At 42.0% G+C, this 27851-nt stretch overlaps 1 protein-coding gene across 1 annotated transcript in view; it reads right to left on the bottom strand.

Moving 5' to 3' along the window:
- UTP20 (UTP20 small subunit processome component) overlaps nt 1–27851 on the bottom strand; it is an 82442-nt gene that overhangs the window by 28097 nt on the left and 26494 nt on the right. The window contains exons 20-40 of the mRNA XM_015421304.1: nt 26272–26351; nt 24976–25219; nt 24312–24533; nt 22045–22135; nt 21194–21279; nt 20855–20980; nt 20161–20327; nt 18489–18697; nt 15908–16051; nt 14737–14816; nt 12187–12413; nt 10733–10877; nt 9362–9449; nt 7751–7894; nt 6705–6755; nt 6457–6609; nt 4817–4972; nt 4106–4246; nt 2531–2668; nt 1533–1672; nt 541–620 (exon numbers count right to left, since the gene is read on the bottom strand). Of these exons, the coding sequence (XP_015276790.1) occupies nt 541–620; nt 1533–1672; nt 2531–2668; nt 4106–4246; nt 4817–4972; nt 6457–6609; nt 6705–6755; nt 7751–7894; nt 9362–9449; nt 10733–10877; nt 12187–12413; nt 14737–14816; nt 15908–16051; nt 18489–18697; nt 20161–20327; nt 20855–20980; nt 21194–21279; nt 22045–22135; nt 24312–24533; nt 24976–25219; nt 26272–26351 (2912 nt within the window). The remainder of the gene's footprint in view (nt 1–540; nt 621–1532; nt 1673–2530; nt 2669–4105; nt 4247–4816; nt 4973–6456; nt 6610–6704; nt 6756–7750; nt 7895–9361; nt 9450–10732; nt 10878–12186; nt 12414–14736; nt 14817–15907; nt 16052–18488; nt 18698–20160; nt 20328–20854; nt 20981–21193; nt 21280–22044; nt 22136–24311; nt 24534–24975; nt 25220–26271; nt 26352–27851) is intronic.

Raw genomic sequence — 27851 nt, 5'->3', positions numbered from 1 at the left:
ACCTTTTCAATACAAACTTTTCAAGCCACAAACCAAATGAACACCACAAACCCAAGTAAGCTACAGCTGAACACATTTAAAACTGACAGGCAGTAAATTCAGGTGAGACAAAAGTCTCCACTCAGCACTGAGTTAACTTACGGAATTCACTGCCACAGAATGCAGTAATGGTCATTAGCTAAGATGGCTTTAAAGGGAAAACAAACAAACTCATGGGGGATTGAGCTGCTAATGGCCACAATGGCTAAATGGCACCTCCATGTTCTGAGTGTGCCTCTAAATAGCAGTTGTTGTGGAGGCGAGGGGGGAATAACAGGGAGGGGCTTGGCCCTGTTCATAGGCTTTCCAGGGGACATCTAACGGGCCACTCTGAAAAACAGGATGCCAGATTAGATGGACGTTTAGTTTGATCCAACAGGGTTCTTCTTATGTACTTCTATAGTCTGCTATACCAAAAACAAGAAAATAATCAAATTAATTGTGGCACAGTATTTGTGAGTTAGTAGTCCATTCCATCAGACGTATAAATGAGAAATTTACCTTTATTCTCAATCACCTCAAGCTGCTTTTCAAGAGTATCATGGTCAAAATGAAATGCTTCCAGCACCATAACTAGTACACTGTCAAAAAGATTAGAAGTAAAAAAAAAAACATTTATTCAAAAACTTCCAACTTTTGAAACAGATTATGAAGGCTGGAATAAAAGGACATAGAAACCCACTCTGTACTTTTCAGCATAATTTCATTTATCTTTTTTACATCATACTCTTAGCTCAAATTCATGGAAATTTACACATATATGACTTGTGCTGCCAGCACAGTGCAAAAGCAAGAAATTTTTTAGCCAACATTAGCCTGCTGATAACCTCCCCTCTGGTTCATGGGGTTCTGCTTCAATTTGCAGTGCACCCCCCCCCCCACACATTTGAACTGAAATGCCACAAACACCGGGCCACTGTCACCAGACACATTTTGGGATAGGGGCCAGTGATCATTTCTTTGTGCCTACTTATGCCAGTCTGTGGGGTCTTTGTTCCTGTTTGCACAATCATTTGGTTTAATTACTGCACAAATACCCATTGGTACAAAACCATTTTTTAAAAGTTGAACAAGTAGAACAACAAGTGGGCAACCCAGTGTATACACTGCAAAGGCCAGGGCAGTTGCTACAACCACCCTTTATCTGGATTAAAAACATAGGAAGTGTACGGGGTGTGATATTATGGCTAATGCAGATGCAGCCTGAGGCAAAAAAACATAACTGGCAACAGCAAGACTCTAAAAAAATGCCCAATTTGTTCCGCATACCCAAGAGGGTTTGGGACTCGTGCTTCTCAAACGACAGCACACCTTACAGATAAGTGTTTGAAATTAGACTGCAGGGTACTCTCAAAGACAAACTGTGATACATAATAGGAGCTTGCTGTTCAAAGAGATCCAAGTTGAACTCGCCCAAGCCTGAAGAGAAGCACTTTGAATCTTGGCCAAGGGAAATTAAAACCACACAAAACTGAAAGTGACCTTTACTATACCTGACACCCAGTTTTTGATTGATCTGTCCAGTCTGCAAAACATGTATGAAATGTTTCAAATGATAGAGGTACGCCGACCAAGAAAGATGTCGGCAAACAGCTCCTATCACTTCAACCGACGCAGTTACCATGTTTTCGTGCTATGAAACAAAAAACAAAGTTCTCAGCTCCACGCTATACAGGAATCTGCCTAAGCCAGCCATGCATACTGGGTGTAGCGTAGTGACTAATGGAGCCATCCTAAGCAGAGTTACATCCTTCTAACCCTACTGAAGTCAATGGGATGAGAAGGGCATAATTCTGCCCAGGGCTCCACTGTGATCTAGGAGCAATCTGATTCAACTGTCACCTCTGCCACAAACTCAGGAGTCACTCTCTCTTAACCTCTTCCTTTCAGGGACAATCTGGGGATAAGTAAACTAGCCAGCACTGCTGGTCTGTTGTGACAACTACAGCAGGGTAATGTTATGAAACAATTTGAATACTTGCAGTGTTGCATAAATGCTAAATGCTAAAATGTGTAAAGTTGATGCTAAAAATCCACCCAGCCTAACACCGTTTCACATTCCAGATATCACATATGAGCAACATGCCTGGCCAGTACTCAAGAGCTTTTCTTTGTTTCATATTTGGATTCTGAAGTTATTTCATGCATTATGGAATTAAACAGGCAATACTGCCAAGTTCACTTCCCAAAACAGGTTATGCACCATTCAAACCTCATTAAAAAGGCAGTTCAAAGTAAGTCATATTTAACACTACTTCACAAGCTAGAAATTTCCTTGTAGGAAAAGGGCTTAATGTAAACAATCCAATTCTAAGAGATACTGAATGTACTAAAGATATCATAAGAATTAATCTGAAATACATGCCAGTGTCCAGTTTTTCCCTTTAAGTAGGTTAAGATCTCCTGTTACATAAAAATCACCTATGTTTTTGGCAGAATTGGGTCTCTAAGGCCAAATTAGCTTTCCCCCATTATATTAAAAAAATCTCACCTTCAGCATCTTCTCATCAAAAATGGTAGTTGTTGCATAAGGCATAATGTAGTTTTGAAGAGATTTGGAGGACAGGATAATTTTCCCTTCGGTTATTTGCTTAGCCAGTTTCTTCAAGGCTCGTGCTCTTCTGTGGAACTGAGACACAAAAGCATTCCATTAAACATTTAGTCAACTATTAAATGGCTGAAACAAACATAATGTGAGCTGCCCTGAGCCTGCTTTGGCAGGGAGGGTGGGGTAAAAGTCGAAACAATAAATAAATAAATAATCACGTTTTTACTACCAGTATCCATCATATTTTGAACTTGGTCTCAAATTATGGATCAAAAAAACCATACAATGGGGCCAGGCACAAAAGGGTTTCCAGTGGCAGCATGGCTGCAAGCCACTGCCACTCCTGGGCTGATGAGGGGCCTGGACAGGAAAGCAACATACTTTCTGACCTTAAGCTCAGATCCCCAATCAGCTAGCCAGCAGTGGCAGGGAAGGCTTGGAATGGGACATGCATCATGTATGCATTCCAAAGGGGGGGGGGCTAAAGAACTAGCAGTGAAGGGGGAAATGGGGTGTCCTTCCCCCTTGAGTACTGGTGGGCAATGTATCTCACTCAATCCAGGCTCTATTCTTCAAACTGGACGGTTTGAATAAGAGGATCAGTCAGACACAGATTACATAAAATGTCGAGTCACTGCTTTTTGAAAGCAGCATTAGGAGTCTCTTCAGCATGAACCGTAATATTTTAAATGACAACACATCCTTTTATGCAACACAGAGAGGGCTAGTAATGATCAACAATCGTGAATGTCTTCTTGTCAAGAACAAGATAGTATTTGCACTGATTTCCACTCACAAAGCACTGGGTACAATTTACTGAGAAGAACTTCTGAAAAATCCCACAGAACCTGTCCAAAGATGTGGGAGTGGGTATGTGCTGCTTGTATTCTTTTCCATGGGACCTGTGAACATGGTTCTGGTGAGTGTTGGGCACCATAAGTAAAATTTATAGTAAGATCTGTTGTACAAGGTAGAGATTTTGGACCTTCATATTCCCCCCTTTATGTACTATTTTATCATCCCATGTTACTGCAGAGCTTTTTTGTTTGCAAGACTGAACATTATACCTACAACGGTTTTGCAAGGAAGATTTCTGAATAGGCCCTACACTGACAGAATTTACCCTTGTGGCCTTAAAAGGATTTGATACACCCTTTCACGCCCTGCTGGAATGTAGATTTTTTTGAGAGTATGAGGGATTACTATATTAAACCTTTATTCAACCAATCATCCCCTTATACTCCAGAAACCCTGGCTCTTTTGCTCGGTGATAAGGATCCCAAGATCACTCTAGCGATTGCAAAACTTGTCCCAGTCCTTTTAGCCCTTGCATCTAAAAAATAAGAAATATGAGTTTTCTGCTGCTCAAGATTTGTGAATCAATGAGCTTCTAAGGTTACAAAAGGCAAAAGGAAAGGAACTTCATATATGTACATGATAAAAAATATTGCCTTTCCACTATCATCAAAACTAAAGGAGGTAACTGAACACTAAGTATGGAAGGGCACTGCCTTTTACCTGAATATGCTTCATATTTTCAAAGAAGTCCATCTCTGGATCATGGTAGTCAGTCAGCTGGACCAAGTCCTGAAATTCTGGGTGTTTGGGGAATGCTCGAATCAAGGAGGAGAGCAATGATGTGTAATCCTGCTGAATACTCTGCAAGAAATAGGGGAAAGAAGCCAAGCATTGAGGAGAAATAACAATACAAGGCTGAGATCTGAACACGCTGCTGGTGGTGTGATGAACCAATGCATGTGGAAAGGAAGCAGGAGCAAGCACCCTGGCCTCACCTTCTCCCACATGCATTTGCTATATGCAGCATGCACCTATGCACACACAAGCTGTACATGTGTAGGCTTCATGTACCCAATCCAGAATGAACGTTCCTGGATGTTCTACGGCTCATATATGCTAAGTACAGCAAGCGTGTGTGGGACTCCCCTCTCACTCTATGAGATCCAAGCCACTGTTCTAGCCATTCGAGATCTACTGTACATGGACACTCTTTTTCCTGTCACCACCTTCAGAAGTGATGGGACACTCTTTGAAAGAGCTAGATACTTTCAGGTGCAAAGGAGCTGGAATGCGGAAAGCAATGACTCTTTCCAGCATGCAGTGACTGTTTACTCAGGAGTAAACCCCACTGTGTAGTACACAAGCAATCTTCTTGAATGAAAGTCACCCCACCTTCAGCGACAGACAGTCACATAGAGCTGGGCTATTTACCTCAGTCTTGCTCTTCAGCCCTTTTCTCAAAGCTTCCAGAAGAGTGCACTGGATTACTTCCTTGAATTCCTCTTCCTTGTGGTCCGTTTCAGTGAACAAGCTGATAATACCATTCAAGCAGAGGATGGCACTGTCACTCAGAGACATCTCCCCTAACTGAAGAAATACAGGTATTATGACACCAGGAACAGCAACAGGGATAAAAAATAATATTCAGAATACCCATCGTGGCGTGAATATAGTTACTAAGTAATCCCAAACCAGCTCCCAGACAGCTTGAAACAATTGTAATGGGGATCATATCCGAAGTCAATGTTCGTCACCCACAACATTACTGTGCATCTTTTTCCATCTTCCCTTTCCTTCCCAAGGAGAAACCAGAGTCTAAGCCAAACCTCACTTACAACAGCTACATTCTAATCTCTCCAACAAATCTGTGTGTGTTTTTGTGGTGGGCACAAACCTGGCTTGTTAGCAGTGTGTGCACGCTCCCTCCTTACTTCCCTTACATGAGGAGGGAAAATGCCCAGTCCCAGAAGCCTTGAACCAAAGTCCAAGTTGCTGGGCCACCTCAAATCCAGGTGCCTAGCCTAACTGGGATTTGTTTCTGCCCCACAAACTGGGAAATGAGATGTCATGGCAGGCAACCTGGAGTTTGATTCAAGACTTCTGAAATCAGGAAGTCTTCAGAAATGCACTACACGGGGAGGAAGGAAGGAGATAAGGCAACAAGCAGTGTGGCTGCCCAGGATGAACAAACAATGACTTGCTATGCCATATGTAAGCAGAAGCTTAGTGCATTTTCCACAGGGGGTCTTTTGACTATTAGGGGAAGGAAAAAATAAACAATGGAAATTCTTCTTTGTTGCTATAAAGTTACAGGAGTCCTTGAGGATACATGCTGGAAAGGAAACTTGTAGCCAGACTTTAGTATTTAACATTAATCTTCAGGATTGCTTTGCTAGCAGGCACACAGAATAGAACTGTGCAGTGGTTGCTACAGCTCCCATTCACCTACAGAGTGCTGTACATTATGGCTTGTTTGTTTGGATCAATAGCCACAGGATGGCTGTGGTCACACACACTAAATAATCCACTTTCAACACACTTTCCAACTGGATTTTGCCTGCTCACACAGTAAAAATCCAGTTGGAAAGTGCACTGAAAGTGGATTATTTAGCGTGTGTGACTGCCGCTGATAACTGGAGCTACTCCCTGGCTCCCAACTGCGAGAAACTTCAAGCCATGGCTCAGAGGGAATCCCTAGTAAGCGACAAGCTAAATGCTAGCTTGGTACAAAATGGAAGCTCAGATTCATACACCTAGGATAGGTTTATGGCTCTTTTGTCCAGGATGCATAATAAGATGAATAGAAAATTCTGGGAGAAAAAGTTGGAGCATATAAAGCTGCCTTATATAGAGTCCTTATAGGCCAACGCTGCCTATGACTAACAGGGGTTCTCCAAGGCCACAGACAGGGATCTTTCCCAGTGTGCTAACTCTGATAACGCAGGGACTGCATGCAAATAAATATCTCATTGCTCCTAAAATGATACAGAAGCTGAAAAATCAGAACAGGTTCTAAAAAGCATCATCAAAAAAGCAAGGGTAGATTTTGCTTCCATGCAGGTATTGCTCACCTGTATCGTGTAGAAACAGTTATGCATAACTGGAATCAGGTAGCGGACATCCACGGTTCTCATTTCCTTGATATGAGAAGCAACAGCTTGAAATGCTGACAGACGGATATCGAAGTCAATATCATCCAAATGTCGTGGATCAAAAGCATTCAACTAATAAGATAGACAAAAGAACTACTAAGAAAATCTAAACCAAAAAGTTACAAAATAAAAAATGGTACATAAATGTCAGGGAAAATAGCACATACCTGAATGGTGTCTGTAATGTATTTTAAATCACTCTCCAAATCTGATAGAGTCTTTAAAAAATGGGGGAAATGTCTTTCGTTAGAGATATATTTAACAAACTTAAAATGACATCTACTGTATGTACAAGTCTCTTCCTGGATAATCACATATGAGTAGCAAGAAACACAGACAGAACAAATATGAGGAATAAACACTGTGGCCAAATAGAAACTTGTGCAATCTCTGCACTTGATGGGATGTACAAACTGTATACCCTTCATGGAAGAAACAACCATCTAGGAAAAATGGCACGGCTGAGTGACCAATGGAACCAGTTTCTACAACTGGTTATTTAAAAGTAGCAAATCTAAATATCTCCTTCCTATACTAAATAAAAATCACATGCAGGATGTTAAAATATTTTGAGAGAAATATTAACCTAACCCTCCTGAATAATCTTTTCCCTAAGATTCAGTTTGTTCGTTTTTTACATTTTCTTCATAAGAGGCTACATCTACCCGATCATTTTTGGTTGCTCTTTTTTTTGTATATTCTCCAACTTTACAGTACACTTTTTGGTCATGGAGCAACCATAAATGCCCATGTTTTGTGAAAGGTGAACACATCATTCTTTTGTCACGGCTATGCTCCACTTAATGTCATCTACTGTTTTGTTGCTCAGGCATCAGTTTTGGTGACATCTCTTTGGAACGCCTCACTATCTGCTATGAAAACTTTATTTCCCATGATGTCTGGTATCCCTGGGGGGGGGGGGGGGGACGAATCTGAAAACCCCACCCTCACCAGCTCCAACATGGGAATGGGAAGAGGGATGAAAAAGGAAGGGGCAGATTCATGAGGGAGAACATGAGGGCTGGAGAGGCCTGTAGGCCCTGCTGTGCTCCTTTGTCACTGGTCTGTAGCTAGAAATAGGACCAGAACATAAACAAGTTATTTTGAGCCCCAATTCACTTTGGGACCACCCAGAATTGCTTGAACTGAGCCAGCGGGGAGAGAGGGGAGACCTATCATTAATGGAAACTATAAATGTAGGTTATACACATACCTGGAAAACTGTGCAGAGTGTCTGACGAGACAATTTGTGCTGAACAACGGAAAACAGTTTTGCCAGAGGTTTGAGAAAGTCTGCTGGGTTCAAACAGTGCTTCAGCAGATTCCGTACTGTTTCCAAGATGTCAGTCTCTGTATCCTGAAAGAAACAGTTAAGTTGTGGTGCTAATGTTGTGAGAAGGGCCTTCATGCAGTCCTGGATGAGCCTTTTGATATAAAATATGTATATCAGATACCAAGCGAGAAATCAGGAGTGGGAATTACAGCACTCCTCCTTGCTTGCTTCCACTATCAATACCCTCAAAACAACTTGGTAAGTTAACTAGATATTAACATTCAGTTGTCTGTGGACTGTTAACTGCCAGAAGATGTTTATCACACTGTTCTACAAACAAAAGAACACATCAATAAGACAAATAGCTTTGGAAAATGCTTCACTAATCCTCCAGTTAAAAAGAGAAGAAGAAGTAGAGATAGGATTTATACCCCGCCCTTCACTACGCAAAGGTGTCTCAGAGCGGCTTACAAACTCCTTTCCCTTCCCCTCCCCACAACAGACACCCTGTGAGGTAGGTGGGGCTGAGAGAGCTCTTGACAGAAACTGCTCTTTTTCAAGAACAGCTCTTATTAGAGCTACGGCTTGCCCAAGGTCATCCAGCCAGGTGCAAGTGGAGGAGTGAGGAATCAAACCACTACACCAAACTGGCTCTCAAAGGACCTCACACTTGCACAATCTTCTTAAATAAGATTAATATCTCAGTCTGCAGACAAACCAATGCTCTAGTTCTCAACAGGCTGTTTATTAGGCATTTGCGAATGCTCTAGCCAATGGATCTTATTGGCAGGAAATCAAAGAGGATGGGGGAGCTTTCCTTCAGAAACACATGACCATCTGCCCACCTTAAATCTATTTCTCTTTTTGTATTGTTACTTTTTAAAAAAATCCTCACTTTCAAACAGATTTTGTATTTTTCTGTGGCATTCCTTTTTATGCCAGCTTACAGAAACAGTGGAATGTGAATTTCTAAGAATGAAGGGGCAAATTACATTTCATTCTTATTCCAAAGCAAAGAAAGAATGGCAGGGTTTGCCCATGACACTTTTTTGTCCTTCCCTAACAGTCTAGGCAATTTTAACCCAAGGACACAACTTGGAAGCTCCAACAAGATTCAGTCACACACACACACACACACACACACACACACACAGAGCTGTGGTGGTGGTAGCATTGAAAGAGGGTCCTGGGGGCAGCAAAATGAGTAGAGCCAGCCTTGTTGCCTTTGCCTCAGCCAGTGTCATGCTTAAATGAAGCTTCAATAACACTTACAACAGCACTGTAAAGGAACTACTGCAATGATGGGGGAGGTGTTCATGCTGAGGAACAGCAGCTTACAAAGTTCACGCACCAAGTTCAGGGGTGTGTTGAGATCTGACTTCCCAGTTACTAGCTTGTGCTCTTAATCATCATACTACACTAGCTCTACTTTAGCAATACCAAAAACACAGATTTAAGAACACTGGCCAGAATGGTTACCACTTCACTGCAGACTGTGATAGTTTCATCAGGAAACCAATCCCATATCCACAGAAACAAACCAAAACCTACCTGCAAAATGTTAGTCTGGTGAAGAAAAGGAAGGAGGAGGCTAATCAGGATGCCACTCTGACTCTTGTCCTTTATAAACTTGCTGATTCTAGAGGAAACAGAAGCAAGGATATTATTCTTGTACTGACCTACCCGCTACCAGCAGATAGTGAATTTACTATCTAGATTACAAGCTGATGTTCTAAGTGAATATTTTCATAAAGTGCACATTGTATTGATGCTTTTTTTACAAAAGACACAAGAATGTAGTAATAACAGTAGCAAAAGAAGTGCAATGGATCAGTTGTTTGATTGCTACAACAGTAAATCATTATTTACTCCTATTCTCTAAGGGCCAGTGCAGAAGTCTATGTTCTGGATTGGTTTTAAACATAAGACTTGAACAACTTTCTTAACTAAAGTAATCCCGGCTCTGAGAAGCAGCCACTAAGAACAGATAGCAGAAGCAACACTGGATGCTGATATTATCAACAAATTATTCTTGGTTAATGATTGGTCAGTTCGGAAATACAGAGGCAGGATGTAACTTCCTACATGCACTGCTTCCCGCCTCCCACTGCAGCCCAGTGATCTCTGCAAAATGCTGCTCCTAGGGGACAGGGAAACCGGAGGAATGACCGGGAGGGCATGTCTGCAGAGGAACGAGGAAATCAGTGGATGCTGACATATGGATCCAAACTACTGTCTTTACATGGAAGAAATGGAATATGAAGGAAAGAACAATCCAGTCAGAGCACCAGCTTACCTGTGTATGTGTGTTACTGTTGAGGATCACCTCAACTTCAGTAATCAAAGAGCTCACAAGAAGCCAGGCATAGGTTAAATGCATAATGCTGCCTCACATACCCTTTCATTCAAGAGAGCACTGAAAAAATACAGGCCTAAGGAAATGTGACACTACCACACATACAAAGTGACTAGATTTCATGGCGGGGGTAGGGCAGGTGAGAAGGCTGTCTCAGCTACGTGGGCCCAAGCCAGAAGCCCAAAAGACAACAGCTTGGATCCATACAATGGTGAGAGGAGTAGAGTTCATGGAAGGAATTGTTGGTACTTCACTCCTTTTAGCTTCAGCCTCCTGTCCCACTGAAAGCCACTCCTGAGGACCTTCAGGAAAGGCACTGGATAAAGCCTAGAGTGCCCTGGAGAGAAACAGGGCGGCTTAGTCACAAATCATGTGCCATTCCATTTGTGGGGGTCAGAACCATCCTCATAGTATCCAGGGGGCCATGCCCATCAAGAAACAGGCAAACACGACTTGCATCACTGGCAGATTCAGCTTCCCAACAATCCTTGGCAGACAGTTCAAGCACAGCATTAAAGGCCCTTTTATAAAGCTGCACTCTTAGGAACGCTAAGGAACTCACTTACCTGGAAAGAATGTTGAGTTCTCTGCTGACTTGGGCTCTGTACTTTTTCTTCTTCATCTTGTCCGTATTCATCACCGTTTTGCTCAGATACTGGAGAATTGCAGAGACATGAGGGAGAACTAGCTTTGTACCCACACTTGGAAGGTCTGAAACAGAGAGGTTATCAACATTTTTCTCTGAACAGAAAGGAATGTGAAAGGGCAACACTGTCCTCTAAGCAGAAAAATGACAAATAATGCCCAATCACTGGTGCAGCAATAGAGTGGTGGTAGAAAGTGGTGTCAAGCCGCAGCTGACTCACAGCAATCCATCTAAGAGCTTCCAAGGCACGAGATGCTCAGAGGTGGTCTGCTGTTGCCTGCCTCTACGTAGCAACCCTGGACTTTCTTGGTGGTCTCTCATCCTAGTGCTAATCAGGGCCAACCTTGCTTAGCTTCCCGGATCTGACAAGATCAGGCTAGCCTGGGCTATCTAGGGTTACGTTAGTTTCAGCTAACGGTGCTCTATATCCCAACGAACCATATATATTTCCAGCTACAAAAGTGGTGTGACCAAAAAAAACCCCTCTTATGTTCATTTTAAAAACACGTCTACACTACAGCTTATTCAAGGACACTCTGAATTCCTTGACAAGCAAGATGGTGTCCTAAAGGTGGTGGAATGTGTGCCTGAATTTATATTCCAGTTTTGGCTCAGAGGTACGGCACATGCTGTGCATAGAGGAAGTTCCAAGTTCAGTCCCTGGCATTTCCACTTAAAGGATCTGAGGTAGCAAGTATTGTGAAAAACCTTATTCTGCTGATCAGAACAGGCAATACTGAGCTCAACAGACCAATGGTCTGAGTTGAAATAAGACCTCCCGCATGTTCATTTGTGTCATATTATATTTGATGTTGAAGTCTTATGTGATCTCCTGGCTTAGTATCTCGATGCTAGCTAGAGGTTCCCAGCTTATCTTGTCAGGAAGTCTTACAGGATGATGAACGCTGTATTTTGTATCACTACACAAGAGTTATCGTTTGTGCTGAAGCTGGTGACAGTTTGTTAAAAGAGATCCTTCCAGGAACTCTACAGCCCTGGGTGTACGCTATGAAAATATAGGATAGGAATAGTGACATTTCCTAAGAAGCTCCAGAAGTTTTCACTGATAGGACTAATCAGAGCTGTTGAGAAAGACTGTAGTACAAGAAACAAACACAGCTGACAACAGCATCTAATCAATCCACAAGATTTGCTTATCACCTTTTTTTTTCTGAAATGATTCCTTAATTTTTACAAACTAACCTATGTAATTATAATTTGGAAGTTGACATGACGTACAAGCTGATAAATATGCTATGCTGGGAACACTTCCAGGCATACAACAGTCCACAGTTCCGGCCCCATGACCACCCTTGTCCCACCCACAATCTTAAAATGTCCGCCCGCAAGAGTCAGACTCCTGCACATTCCTACCTCCAGACATTTCATCCACTTCTACAAAGACAGTGTCAGTCACAGTCAAGCTGCACAAATGATCACTAGGCTCAAAGTCAGGAGTGTTGAGAAGGCTGTCAGCCACATCCATCACAACCCCAGCAGTTGCCTCACACAGGCTTTTGGCCGAGAGCAGAGCGAACACGTTGGATAATATATCACATTCTGGATGTCCAGGTTTCTGCTTGGCCAGCAAAGGGAAGTACCTGAAGGAAAGGCAACCATCAGGGAAGAACTTACCAGCAATTAAGCACAAATGAAGGATAAAAATAATTTACCATTGAAAAATTCCTGTTGAAGAACAAGATAGATTATTTCCAATCATCCACAAAAAATCTTTGTAAGTACAGTAGTAAACCAATCATAACTGGTTGTTTCTGTTCAGAGAAATTGCATCTTTTAAAATCTCAACCATGAAGGAATGCATTCAGTGATGGGAAGTATGTGAGCACTTGCATGTCCCTTAACAAAATACCATTGGTTTCCAGGTATTTTAGTAATAAAATCCAGCAATGGACTCCAATCAGTCAAAAATAGAAGCACTGACTAAGATCGGCATATTTTCCACCTCACGTATCTAACCAGTCTTACACTATGCTGTGGAGAAAGGTCTTATGAGCAGAATTGTACTTATTGTATTTTGAGCCAACAAGACAGGGAGATTGCACATGACTTTCTGCCTCTCCCCAAAACCCATACTTTACAAAGTGGGGGGGAAATGACAGACATTCATGGAAGTAAACTTTAGCAGACAATTGCTTTCCTATTCACAGTCTCTCAACTATTGTGGTTGATGACAATATTTATTCTCCATGAATCTGTCTGATCTGTGTAAAGCTAGTAGTTACCACCGTACCTTGTAGCAGTGAAAAAAGATATGTTTACCTTTTACAAGGTATATTTAATTATACAATAGATTGCATAAGGATATGGACAGGCTTCATATCTTTGCACAGAGGTGGATCCATTTCAGTTTGTTCTTCCCTGAACATTATAAGAAAGGACCTGGACAAGAGTTAGGGGTCTCTCACTGCCCCCTTAGAAGGTGGGCCAAGGCATCTCCCTCAAACTCTCACAGGCTGCTTTGAAAACATCAAACCTCACTGGCCAAGGAACACCCTTCTAAGGTGTTCAGCCACCAGGGGCACAAAATTCTGACATGGTGCTATTCTCCAAAAGTTGAAGAAATTCCTGACCTGCTGACTACACTTTAAATCAAGAAATACCCTTGTAAAGGTCCTTGCTGTAATTTTATTTATTTATTTATTTACCACAGAGGGATCAGGAGAGGAAGTTATTCTCGAATTATTCTAGTGCCCCCTTTATTATTTAACTACTATAATTCATGGACTTGCATTTTCACTCCATTCAGTTAAAAACATTACCAAAATGTAGGGTTGCAAAGCCCCCCCCCTGGCGACATGGGAACCCCCAATTTGTGATCCCCATACCCGCTTTTTTGGAATCAGGCCCTGGGAGACAAAATGGTGGCCAGAAATGTGATGCCCTAGAATTTTAGTCCTCCAAGTCTCTATGGCTATAGAAGCTAAAGACAAGGGCTAGAGTGTCACAGCTGGAGGCTCGTTAGAGCCCAGTTCCCTCTATGGTGTGCATTAGTGTGCACGATGATTTCCCCTGCCGCCAGCGCCATTCCAGCACACACACTGGCACACAGGTCTCTGCCAGCTTCGAGGAGTGGGTGCTGGGCTCGGGCTGCTCCACGACCCCCACCCCTCTCATTAGCCTCCTAAGGGCACCCCCAGCACCCAGCAGCCCTCACTTGCCACTTGGTCAGGTCAGGTGGTATGGTGGTGCTGGGCATCTGCTGCTTCTTGCTGTCAGCGTCGCTTGTATTCCTCTGAGCCTTAAAGTCAGGCTGCGTGTGAGCAGCCGCGCTGCCAGCACTGCAGTCCTTTGGAGTCAAGCCCACAGTCAAGACAGGAGTCCCAGCAGCAGTACCCCCTTGCTGGGAAGGTAAGGTTGCGAGTGGGCTGGGGCTCTCTCCTGGAGTTGTTGCCCATTCTCCCCCCCCCCCCCCCGGCCCTGACAGGCCCAGGCCCAGGCAGTACTGCTGTGACATCAATGGAAGGGGTGGAGCATGGGAAGTGACATCACTTGACCTTTGACCAGGAAGTGGCATCACAGGATGTGAAATCACAAAAGTGATGTCACATCCTGGCTCCTGGCTCCACTTCCAAAGTCTCCTGGATCCACCCCCAAAGACCCCAGATATTCTCTGAGTCAGACCTGGCAACCCTATCAAAATGGGAGGGATGGATCATTTGTTGGGAAGGGGGGCAAAACAGATTGCAACACACATGCTTTAGCTCACCGTTAACATTAACACTAATGTACTTATTACTGACCCATTTACAAGTTACTGCTAAGAACTATGCACATGGTTAAGCTGAAACACACAAGGCACTGTGGCTATATGTGGATTTCAAGATCAATGTACATATATAAATGTACACTTTTGAGCAATTGTGTAGTCAAATTATACATTCAACTAAGAAATGAAGAATGTACCTTGGATTTCTGCTCCAGATCTGAATGATTTTGAGTAAAAATGTAGGAGAATATTGGCTTTCAGAGGCCAGTCTAGTTATCTGAGAAAACAAAACAAAGAAAGATCAAATCAGGGCAAAATAGTGAGACTACCTTGGTATGGATATTTACAAAGCAAGAGGCATTAGTACAAACCAAACAATAATTACTTGCTTGTGGAATGTAATTCACTTCTGCCTCTACTTATATTGAAAACAGATCTACTACTGGTCAGTGGAAATACAAATGTCACCAGTCAGGGCTGCTCTACAACACAGCAAAATGGAACCTCCCACCAATTTCAAGGGACCATGTCCAAACAGCAGAGGAGAAGCCCGGTTAACTAGGAAGAAGCACAGCTTCAGTTTACTGTTACATTTTGGTATTGGAGACCTCTTTCCAGCATTATTTTTAAAAAGAGAAATAGTCCATACTTCTTTTTATGCTGCAGGTTTTTGTGAGGTTTAGCCACCATCTATCGATGTACAGCCAGCTCAAAATCTTCATGTTAAGACTTCCATGGCAGGAAGGGCTTCCTGTGGCAAAAGTCAGATCTGTTCTATGGACTCATCAGTCAGTCCACTTGCCATGGCATGTATGTGCACTGATGTGTCATAATGAGAAGAGGACAGACAAATGAGGGGGAAGTGGCTGCCACTAAAGGACTGGGCAACTGTAGTTGACACAGGAATATATACACCCCAACTACCAAAAATGAACTCCATTGTTTTTACATTTCTCAGGTACAAATATAAAACCAGTCTTTTAAACTATATCAGGGTCAAGTTTGCATGTTTCAGCCTCATGAACACATGATAAAATCATATGTTCTAGCATTCTCTGACTTCCCACAAATACCACTTTCAACCCAATGAATGCCACTGTCTAAATGCTGGATACCAATGAACACATGAAGCTGTGTTCAAGTCAAATCATTGGTCCTTCAGAGTATTGTCTGCTTTTATTGGCAGAGGCTCTCAGGTAGAGATTTTTTTATGTCACCTACCTACTACCTCACCCTTTTAACTGTAGATGCTGAAAACTGAGTCTGGGACCTTCGGCATGCAAAGCAGATGCCCCACCACTGAGCCACAGCTCTATTTGAAACACTGAGACACACGTCCTGAAGCAAGAGGGTTCAAACAGCCCTTACCTGGGGCCACACCACTGCATGAAAGACTGCATCAATTTCCTCCTCACTGAAGTTGTACGTTTCAAAGTCAGAGAGAAAGTCTGCTATAAGTTTGACTCCAAGCCTCCTTAAATTTTTCAGTGGGTTAATGAACTTCAGCTGAATCTGTAAAATAAATCAAGATGAATCCTGTTGGTGTGTGTTTAAGAATAGCAAAGCACTGCAGGGCAGGCATTCACTTCAGTTTTTACATTCTTGTAGAAGGGCCAATAAGCGGAAACACTAGTTTAGGAAGTATGTGCTTTCAATTGTATGTAGAATCTGCATGCTAGTGCTGCCACTACCAAGGATGCACAACCATTGCAAATATTTGGGATGACACATATCGGAAGGAAATTTTGCACGTTACATCCAATGCATGCAGTGGCAATAAACGAAAAGAGCACAGAACTCCGAAAGAAATGCTATTTCTGGAAAGCAGGCAGGGCATACTCTGGGGATCTGCCACCACCAAACAAGCAAACAAACTGTAAGGCAAAGCCCTGCTTGTGCAGCAGACTGGGAGGAACTAACCCACCCCAAGATACTTTCTGCCACAGGTGGAAAAGGGCTTTCTGGCAACCTCCTAGCAAGAGCTTTGAAACTTCAGCCAGATCTTAAAATAATTTGCTACTAAAATTAACACTAAAATGACACAGCAAATAAAAATGTCAAGATCTATTTGCATATTATTAAAGAAAAACACATGCCTGTTGGGAAAATGAGTGCACAGGAAACAAGATTCAACCCCAAGTGATAACAGCAAGAAAAAGTCAGCCTGTTAACACTGTTTCAAATTACACAAAGTAAAAATTTAACACTGCTGGAAGTGTTAGTCTGCAATAAATGACTAATTAATAGAGAAAAGTGCCCAGTATAATGAATAATTTTCTCACAGTCCTCCATGACCCTTATCACCCACTAGCTAATGAAGTGTTAAATTAAGTCTAACAAATGACAATACTGGGATGAATTTTTTAGAGACAGAAGTTATTGAATTACTGCTGCTTGTCTCAGTGTTGCGGAATAACTTCATTTACAAAGGGGCTGTTCTCCAAATAACTGCTTTCCCCCAGATCTGAATGTCTGCAAGTTCTGTATTACATGGATATGCAAATCAGTTCTCGCATGGCTGCTTTTCTGGAATTGCTTTATTTTAGACATACTGGCTGCTGCTACAGCATACTAAGGTCCATGCAATGAAGAGCGCTAGATTGCAGACAATCAGCTAATGAAGCCAAAGGGCATTTTGCTACTTTCTGTTTTCAGAACACATTTAACATAACTGATGGAAAATGAGCACTTAAACGTACACCATTAAATTCACTTGCCAGTTTAGTTCATTATTCCAGGCTACTAGAGCAAGACACTACCATGAGAGGCCATGGCCAGAGGCGATTCTAGCAGGGAAAAGCAGAGTATGTCCTGTTCAGTTAGTACAAAAATCATAAGTGACTGCTGAAAATGGGGATCGTAAAGCACTAAGCACAGATCAAGTGCTGTATAAATTAATGGCAAAAATGAAAAAGCATCTTGCTATTATTAGGAAGCTTATGTGTCAATGAAATGTAAGATTAATTCCACCCCTAGATTTAATTTCAGAATGGACTTGCCACCGTTGTTGTTATATTCTCTAATTTTTGTTTGTTTAGGTGTTGCAATTAAAAATAATTAAAAATAATAATCATTTCTGTATGGAAAAGAGCTCAGTCAACCACCACCAGAACTTTAGCTAGCCTGTTAAATGTAATTGTAGAGTGTGAGAGTGTGTGTGTGTAAAACACACATTTTAATAAAAGTTTTGCATTTGACACCCAAAGGCCGAGTTCAGACTGGCAGTTTCGCCCGATATAGGCACGTTTCAGAAACGTTCCACTAACGGATTAAAGGGGCCCTTCACGCAGGCACATCTGTCCGTCATTCCTCAGCCATATTCAACCCGTCTCGTAACGCTTCCCTCCCGAGTTTAAAAGATACCAGGTGAAAGTGGTATCAAACCCGGGAAAGCGCGATTATCCCACGTTCATCCCACTTCCCGGAAGTGTGAACACAAAAAGCCGCGATCCGGTAGGGATGCGCTTATGCGCATGAGCGCACATAACTGGATTACCAGAAAAAGCCGCTTACAGCCACGCCTCCGGGCCAACAGTGTGAATGCTCCCTTGTGCCTCCTCCTCAGTATGTTCCTGCATCAGTCGGTGCAGTGTGACCGGGAAAACCCGGAACAGTTTGTTCCAGCTCTTTTTTGCCACAACTCCCTCCCACTTCAAACTGCCAGTCTGAAGTCAGCCAAATTGTTCCAAGTCTGAACAAACACAGTCTAAATTTAAAGACACGCATTTGCAGCTAGTGTTTCCTTTAAAGACTGCTGGCTAGAGACATTGCTAAATTATCAAAACAGGATTCTAATTTCCACTCCCTGTGCAATATTTTAGGAACTTGGCATTCCCATGCCAGCATACAGCTCCTTAGTGCGGATTGTGATTTTACAGCTTACCAACCATCATCCTTATTACTTAAGATCCAGAAGCGGAGAATGCATCTGCAGAAGAGTGCTTCTCACCTTTTCCCTTTGCTGAAGAATGTGGGACACAGTTGCCATCATGCACAGTAAAATCTGAAAAATCTCTGGCAGGTACTGGCTGATCAGATGTCCCATGTTTTTTAGAACTACATCCAGGCTGCTGAAAAGGCTATGCTGGCGGCCAAGAGGGAGGACCCGTGATAAGTTCAGTTCTTCCACTGTTTGAAGAACTGCAGAACGGCAGCATCCTACAAAAAGGAAGATAATGCGTGGTGACTAGTATAGTCATGCAGCAATTACTATTCAGAGGCCGGAGGTACTGTTCAATATTGCGTAGGTGCAGGGGTCATTTCCTGTGGGAGCGCACAGGAGTGGAGCTCCGGCAGTAAGGATCCCAGGGGGTGGGCACATGCAACAAGCCCCACCCCCTGCTCCCAGCAGCCCTCAGCTGGGCCATGACAAGCAAGAAGCAGCCAGGTAAGTTGAGCTCCGGCAATAAGGAGCCCAGGGGGCGGGCACATGCAACAAGCCCCGCCCCCTGCTCCCAGCAGCCCTCAGTCAGAGCAAGAAGCCCCCCCCGGCCCGCCTCAGTCAGAACCCCCCCCCCCGGCCCGCCTTCAGATACAAGCTCTCTCTCCTCTGGGAGGACAGATCTGCGTGTCCCCCCACCCCCAATAGCTAACAATCCAAAACAGTCCACTGGAGCCTGAGTGGAGGGTGTTGTCTTCTGACACACTTCCGGTGATGTCAGGGGTGTGGCATATGCAAATAAGTTATGCTAATGAGCTCCCGCACCTCTTTTTCTACGAAATGACCCCTGCGTAGGTGCAACTATAGGAATATGGCTTGCTCCCAAAAGACAGAATTTATCAATACTCCTGGGCTTCAGCTGCAAGACTACGTTCAGTTTTAGGCACCACATTTTAGGAAGATGTAAAAACCCTGAAGACAAAATTCACAGAAGAGTACAGAAAGCAATGCAGGGTGCACTTCTATAATGCGACTTCTATAATGACCATTTGCAGGAACCCTTGGCTCAGAAGAAAACAAAATTAAGAGCAAGTACGGAATGACCTTCAAAACATTTCCAAGGTTGCCACAAAAGGTAAGGAATTATTTTTCTTTTCTGCTACTGCGTCTAAAAACCCAGGATGCAGACTTAAGAAGATGACACGAGCATGGCTCAGTATTAGACTACTCACTTCTATGCAGAAGGCCCATAAGCAAACAGAGACCCACAGACTTCCACTATTGGTGTCCCCTAGAAACTAGTATTCAAAGGAACACTACTTCTAAACACAGAGGTTCCATTTAGTCATTATAGTTAACAGTCAGTGATATAACCATGCTATAAATTTGTCTGATCCCCTTTTAAGACTATCTAAGCTAGTGGCCACTACATCTTGTTGCAGTGATTTCCATAATAAGTCATGCGTCATATGAAGAAATTTGCAACCTGCCACCCAACAATTACATTGGGCACTCCTAAATTCTAGTATTCTAAGAGAATACTTTCTCCTTACAATACATGACCCCATAAATCTCTGTCCCCGTTCAAGAAATAATTCAAACCAGATGGGCAAAGGAATCAATTGCCTGAGGAAGCCTATGCAAGCACCGCCTAACATTGTACTTCTAAAACCAACAACCACCTGTTCCTACTCTCAAAAATTTGTTTTTTGTGGTTCTCATAGTATAACTGTGAGCATACCATTGCTGAAGTGTTTCACAGGCTCAAAAATCAGATCCAGGAACATTCTTATTTCTTCAGGCAGTGAACCAGCGAGGAATCGCCAAACAATAGCCATGCGGGTTGTTGCACCTGATTTGCCTTGTGTTTTATTTCCAGTTTTATTTCTCATTCGCCCATATAAAATCCTTCAAACAAAAAACAGTTATTACATCAGCTTTTCAGAAGCTAGCCACCAGAATACAGCTGGGCCGATTTGTTGGGTATGATTACTTCCTTTAGGAAGAACTACACAGATTTAACTAATGTTTCTACATTGTCAACACTGCAATCCTATCTGCCCACTCAAAATTTTAAAAGATCACAAAATATTTCACCATCTAGAAACTACTTTTTATATATCTGGATGATCATTACCCAGGAGCAAGGGGGTGCTAGCCACCTGATTAGAAATATGGCCAGATTTCGTGAGAGAAATGTAATGAAAAAAGGAACATTCTTCTGATATTTTAACAGAGCAGTAAATAAAAGAGTATTATCTGGAGGGAAAACAACAGTATGCTCATGGCAAAATTTAGGAAGCAGTTCCAGAAAACTCAACATCTTCTTTGGAAACAGGCACATACTTCTTTTTTGTACTTCCTTTTAAAAGATCTGCTACAGCCTGCACGGATTTAATTTCAAATTAATAAATAGTTCTTAAGAAGTAGCCCACCTCATTAAAACAGGAACCAGCTCAGGTCGGTGCTGTTTTTTGATAATGGTGTTTTCTTCAGAAATGCTAAAGTGTACTATTTCTTCCTTAAAGGTCTTGTCTTCCAGTAACCTCTGCAAGTTCTCCCTGTAAGTATACAATACCTTAGGAGCAAAATTCTTCCACAGAAGACAAGGTCAGTAATAAAAACAAATGATGCATTGGTCTGCTGGAGAGAGACAGAATGCACAGCAACAACAAAAATGCACATACACTCATGCATCTACATTTGGCTTTTTGTACATAAAATATTTTTCCTATAAGATTCAGAGCAGCTAAGCCAGAATAGAGAACTCTCACCTATATGGCAGCAGGTGTGGATGCTTGTAGGTCATAATACAGTCAAGAGCTATTTTTTGCACATTCTGGTCTTGATGGGACAGAAGCTAAAGCAATATAGTAAAAGTCAGAAGAAAGTATATATGTTTCCAACTCAATAAATAACTTTTAGCATCTTAAAACAAACAACATGGTTTCTTTTCCTATAGAAAACAATAAAATAGACATATGAATGGGATTCCAAAGAGAACCCTTTTCCAGTTAGAAACTACTCATGAGAGTAGGGATTGTGAATTATTTGCTCCCTTGGGACTACATTAATACATGTGGACAAGACGAATGCCCTGTAGTGATCTCTGCTCCATTTAGCTCCCTAATGTCCATCCCAGGTGGTGACAACCACAAGCAGCGATAGCATCTCAGGGTCTCTGGCCATGGCCTATTGCAGCCCTGCTCCCTGAGTTCTTGTTACTTGAGATGCCAATGACTGGACATAACAAGGATGTTGCATTATGCTCTCCACTGTAGAGTCGCAATCTGTCCCAGAATCATTGTCCTAATGATATGAACCTCTCAGACCCAAAAACATATTCTCCCCAAGTCATCCAAATAGCTATATATTAAGAGTGACCCCCTCACAAATATCACCAATTATCCTCTGAAAGCTTTCTCCCATAGGCATTTATTTCACTCTGAACAAAGCAACATTCTTACTGGGCCCAAATGAACCCAACCCCTCTTTGATCTGCCTGGCTCGGGGGAGAGTCAGGAGACAGGCCAGCAAAGCTGATGCCCTTTGTTTTTATCCTTTCATGGAGATTTAAGCAAAACACACACTAAAACTAAATACAAAGAGTGCTCATAAATTTCACCTGATTGTATATTTCATTTAACTTTGGTTCTAGATACAATGCACGTGGATTTGAAAATTTGGCAAATACTTCCAAGTGGACCTTCAGCTGTCTGAAACAATAAAAGAAAAACAAAACATATTACTGGAAATACCTGTTCTGTGATATTCTGCAATGATCAAATTTAACAGGGAGGAACAAGTTTATTAAAGTGATTTCTTCAAACGCAAAGACTGCAGAGGGCTGCTGACCAAGTTGTTTTACTTGGCAGTTCATGTTGCCTGTCCACGACAAGGAAGAAATGGGGTGGATGAGGTAAGAATCTGTAACAGGCTTTCCCAGCAATAAAGACAGACAGAGCTTGTCGAAAAACGAGGAGGCACAGCTTATCATCTGGTTCATTCCATAACTGAGCCAGCTGTCTCTCATGGCTGCATTTGGGTATAAAGGACAAAGCTCTGACTGCAACAGATACAAAAATAGCTTGCTGTTTTACTTCATGTTCCCCCTCCTACCGTCCCTGTGTGCACAGAGTGCAACTGCAGTCTTCTGTGTTTAGCTCACTTTTTATTATGACCCATGGGCCATTCAGAAGGAGAAAAAAACCTACGTATCTATGTAAAATCTCAGCATACGTCATTCATTTTAAAAATAATTAATATTTTATGGATTATAATCTGAGTAGATGATACACAGGACATTAACTCAGCCCATATTTTCACTACAGAGAACAGAAATTTGGCCAGAGGTACAGTAGTTCTTTGGTCAACCCCACCATAAGATTTTGAGAGTCTTCTGCACAGAGAACAAGGATCCTTGTTCCAAAAGAGCTGAGGAAGACTTCCTCCAATGGTGAAGCACCTCATTTTGCAGAAAGAAGTTGCTGAATCCAATCTTGCTCCCTTGACTAATATCACTGTGTGTTAAATTACATATCTATTTAATAAATTTATATATCACTTTTATTTATTTGATTTATATACCTCCCTCCCCGTGAACGGGCTCAGGGCAGTTCACAACAATCTGAATACAATACCATTAAAACAACAATTAAAACAACAATTAAAACAGTCAAACCATAAAATACTGTACAAACAAGCTAGTTCTGATGTCAATTCGGCAATACTGATATTAAGATCCAGGCCACCGATGTCAATTCAGCAGTACCGATGTTAAGATCCAGGCCACTGAAGGGGAGATAGCCAGGAGGGAAAAGGGATGTCTGCCGCCTCAACCAAAGGCCCGGTGGAAGAGCTCCATCTTGCAGGCCCTGCGGAACTGTAATAGATCCCGCAGGGTCTTTATCTCATATGGGAGCTCATTCTACCAGGTGGGGGCCAGGGCTGAAAAAGCCCTGGCCCTGGTCGAGGCTGGTTGGATGTCCCTGGGGCTGGGGACTGCTAGAAGAGGTTGATTCATAGACCTGTGTCCTCCGGGGCTCATATGGGGAGAGGCGGTCTTGAAGGTATGCTGGGCCCTGGCCATATAGGGCTTTAAAGGTAAGTACCAGCACCTTGAAACGGATCTGGAATTCAATAGGCAGCTCAAAACACAGCTCAATATGGTTTGAATTTAATGGTATACTTGCATGTGTTTCGTAACTGTGAATCCTTTATTGCTAGGATGATGGCAACTTTCTTATAGACCTTGACTACTCAGAACCTAGTCCAACCTCTGGACCATTTATCCAGAGAGCAGTCTTTAAGAATACAGGGCTGACCATTGCTGTCATAACCAGTCCTCCTGGTAGAAAGCCACAGCTGGGTGTACAAAATATTTTCACTTGGATTTTATGCTCTACAAAAAACAACATTGGTATGAATCTGACAGATAAACTGTGACCCCCCAAGGTCAAGAGAAAAGCCTTCACTAAAGAATTCATTAACATCTTGCTAGTAAATCTTTTACCAGTATGTAAAAAATCCAAGAGAGCAAAAGAGACATTTTGAAGCCAAAGTGTTGTCATGATCGGGAAATGCCTTGCTCTCATGCATGGGCCCCTGGAACCTAGACCTAAGTGTCCTATTAGAGAAAAAACAGGCTTGGCGCACTGCATTCCTGATCAACCAGAATCAACCAAGATTTCCCACCCTTTCTCCTGCTGTTCGATTCACAGTGCATGATTTAAACATCCTATTCCATCTTCTGAATGGCAGGAAGTGGAAAAAAGAAACAAAATCAACATTACATCCAAGGCATCATGGCAGAATGAGAGTGAAGCCAAACAACAGTCAACAGTTACTTTTAATATTTGTGAAACATTTGTATTCCTCCCCCGCAGGCCTTACTTTGCTGCAGCTCTTCTAGTCTTCTTTTTTGGCATCCCTTCAATTAGGAGCTCCCCAGAGGTTGGATTGTTTTCCCCTTCATCAGCCTTCTCATCCTCTTCCATGACTGTTTGATTTATTTCTTCAGAAGTCAATTCCTTTTCTCCCTCACCACCACCACTGTCTTTTTTCATAAGGTCTTGTGCTGGAGCTACTAGTGAATCTGCAGGATAATATTCATTGCTGAGAGAGAGAGAGAGAGAGAGAGAGAGAGAGAGAGAGAGAGAGAGAGATTGATTGATTGATTAAAAGATTAAAATTACTGCTACCTCTTCCTAGTTGACCTTCCTGATTGTTCTGTCCCTCAACTATGAAGGAGCAGTGGTTCACAAAAGTTCATATCCTGCTACAAATTTTTGTTAGTCTTTAAGGTGCTACTGGACCCTTGCTCCTTTTTACTGTCCCGCCAAAGTAATTCAAGTGCCTCAGCAAAAACTATATTACTACGGTTACCTTGTCCCTTCTCTCCTTTCAAGTCTCTACAGTAGCTCCCTGTCATTTTACACAGAGACCTCAACCATCCTTTAGTTGCATAAGCAGCAATAAAATACCTTCAACAGTGTTTATAAGCAGTGCTCATAAGTTACATTTCCGTGACTCATCCTCAGGCAGAATTATCACTTACTTAATAAACCTTAAGAGAAGTGGGGAAAGTTCTCTTGATCTGGGCTCTACTCTGTCTGGAAACTTTGACATTGCTTTCCAAAGCAGGAACCTAAAATTTGCAGGATCCATTCTCTCGTTGCACCATGCCTGACACTTCAGCTGCTCAAGATAGAGGACACTGACATCACCTTCTTGAACTTTCTCTCTTTCAGTATCCATAACATTTTCCTGTTGTTCTTCTAGTTCACTGCGTAAATCCTTTTCTATGGAAAAGCAAAATATTATTCTTATGTTACAAACAATTATGAAAGAAGCTCTTCAGTAGCTCTGCATCATTCCTCAGAACAATGGTAGATATTCAATTTAGGAATCCCACAAATTTCCATTGGTGTCCCAACTACCACACAGCTAATAAAGGACCTTTGAAAAGTCACCAACTTTAGAGCTTCATTTTAGTATGACATTGCTGAGATCCTCCAAAAGGCTACACCACTTGAAAAGGGGAAGAAAAGAACTGAGAAAAAGTTTCAGCAAGATGATTGGGTGACACTTAACAATGCAAAAGATGCCTTAAAAAAACCAAACCCTAAGGGACTTGCAAAGGCAGAAAGAACTGCTTTTTGCAAAGACAGAAAGAACTGCTTGGGGAAAAAATGGCCCTCAGTTGGAGCCTCAACTGTACATCTCCCAACAGGCAGGCTGCCTAGATTTCTGCATTAAAAACTTGTAAAGCAGATTCAGCAGTCAAAACAAAACTGCAAATCAGGCAGACGTTTACTTAGATTAATTTCCCCTCCCTCTTCCCAGCCATGTTAACATTTGTAATTATTTTGATGGAACATCAGAAAGACCCCATGTGCTGGGGGAAGGGGTTGCAATACATGTCAGGGTATGAGGAAATGAGGCTAGGTCTATGCAAGAACAGCAACCCAGCTTGAACAAGCCTCCGATCATGTAATGGAGAAGAAGCGATACCACTGCTTTCCCCTCTGTTCACTGGGCCTGCTGAAATGCCCCTCCATGGATGGAACATTTGCACAGAAATAGAAAGGTATAATCACACACCCCATTATATGTGGTCTCTACACACCATGACGATGGCCCAAATCAACTCAAAGAATCTTGCCTTCTGACCGAGAACCAGCACGATATTTGCCCCAAACAATTCTGAGAGATCTCAAATCCTCCTGTTCTAACACTGAGATTAGATAAGGAAGAGAAAAATTCCAAAAACTTAATCAGAACCCCTAGATCTGTTTTTATAAGCAGCTTTGATCTTGGCTGCTATTATTAACCTCAACAAAGCATGTCTTACCAGCATAGAACACAGCTTTTTCCAAATGCTCATAGTAGACTTTCCAGAACAGCTTGTTCTCCATTTCATTTGCATGAGAACTAATTAAAAAAATGAAAAACAAAACTGATTTTGAACACTAAATAACTGACATATTAGCATACTTTTTGATCCATAAATTAGGGTGATCCTACCCCATCCTATCACTCCACTGACCAAATGTTCATTATTTACATATTAAAATATTTATACCCCTTTACGTTTGGTTCAAGTTTGAAGCATTCCCCCAATCTAAGGAGACTTCTTCCATTGGCTGGAAGAAGGCTACTTGGAGGAGGATGGTACCTGGTATTCACAGCATTCCACATTTGTTTGTAATCTTGCAGTCATGAGAGGGTTCTAAAATTCTTTGCAAAATATTATCATAGCAGAAGACATGTAATTCTCTGCAAAATATTATCAGAGCAGAGCACATGTAATTAGACTGTTGGTATTTATTCAGCTAAGGACATATCAAAGTCACACAGCCAAGCAGCATTTCAATGTCCATCATTATTAGATCCACTCAAGAAGTGCAATCTTGAAGTGTTTTGTTTGATGAGGATGCTAAAGATCAACCTGCCCCAAATCTGCAGAACTCATTCAATCATACATGACAGGAAAAAGTCACTACACTCAGTTACTACATTATGTCTTCTGTTCCAATAGCCAATTTTCCTTGTGAATGCAGCTTTCTAGTTTACCCAGGGAAGAAAGACGTTTGGGTTTTAATTAATTTTCAGCATTTTGACTATATGAGGGTATATTTACAAGAAGACTTCCCTCAGAAAAGCAACTTGGTGACTTTCTTCTGTCTGTATAAATTTATCTAAAGGCAAGAAGTTGAATTAGCAACAGAATCTTTTAAAACAGGCTGGATAAACCCAGATCAGTATTTCTCAAAGTAGAAGGTTGATCTTCTCACAGAGTTTCCACTTCTACCACCCTCAAAAAAGGCTGTAAGCTTTTAACAGCTGCAAGACAAGCAGAAATACAAAAGGAGCAGGATGGAGCTACAGTAATGGGAAGAATCACATTTTTTCCATTTCTTCTGTCATACAACTGTGAATGAAAAAGTTAGAAGCCCTACCAGACAAGTGCGGAAAGGAAGAATTTGCTTTCAAGCCCTTCCCACTGTAAGAGCTCCCATAATTTTCCCAGTCAGTGCAATATATACAGTGTTCCCTCTCTGTCATTTCTACTCCACCCGAGAAAATGTGTCATAACATCATCCCATCTCATGTTCAAATCAGAAGAAGGACAATGACTCCGAGGTCAAATTCTATTTAATGTGAGTAGATCCCATTGATGAGGTGAGCTTATGAAATTAGAATTGGCTAAAAAAAAAAATCCACACAGATATGAAGGAAGGTATGACCTGAATCTCCACAAGAGTCTTTCAGCCAATAAAGAACAGTGGCCACAGTAAATGCTCCAGAAACCAACCAAATGCTGGATTCATTATGTGGGAAGCCCAGAACTGAATTTTAGCTTAGCCATTTCATCATTGGGAAGCCTATAATAACCCCACAATCTGGCCTGGTATACATGTAGCAGAATGA

The sequence above is a fragment of the Gekko japonicus genome, unplaced genomic scaffold (genome assembly GCF_001447785.1).
Source record: "Gekko japonicus isolate JY-2015 unplaced genomic scaffold, Gekko_japonicus_V1.1 scaffold443, whole genome shotgun sequence".
NCBI classification, from domain to species: Eukaryota; Metazoa; Chordata; class Lepidosauria; order Squamata; family Gekkonidae; genus Gekko; species Gekko japonicus.
The sequence above is the reverse complement of the archived record's forward strand: the minus strand, read 5'-3'. Positions and strand labels throughout refer to the sequence as shown.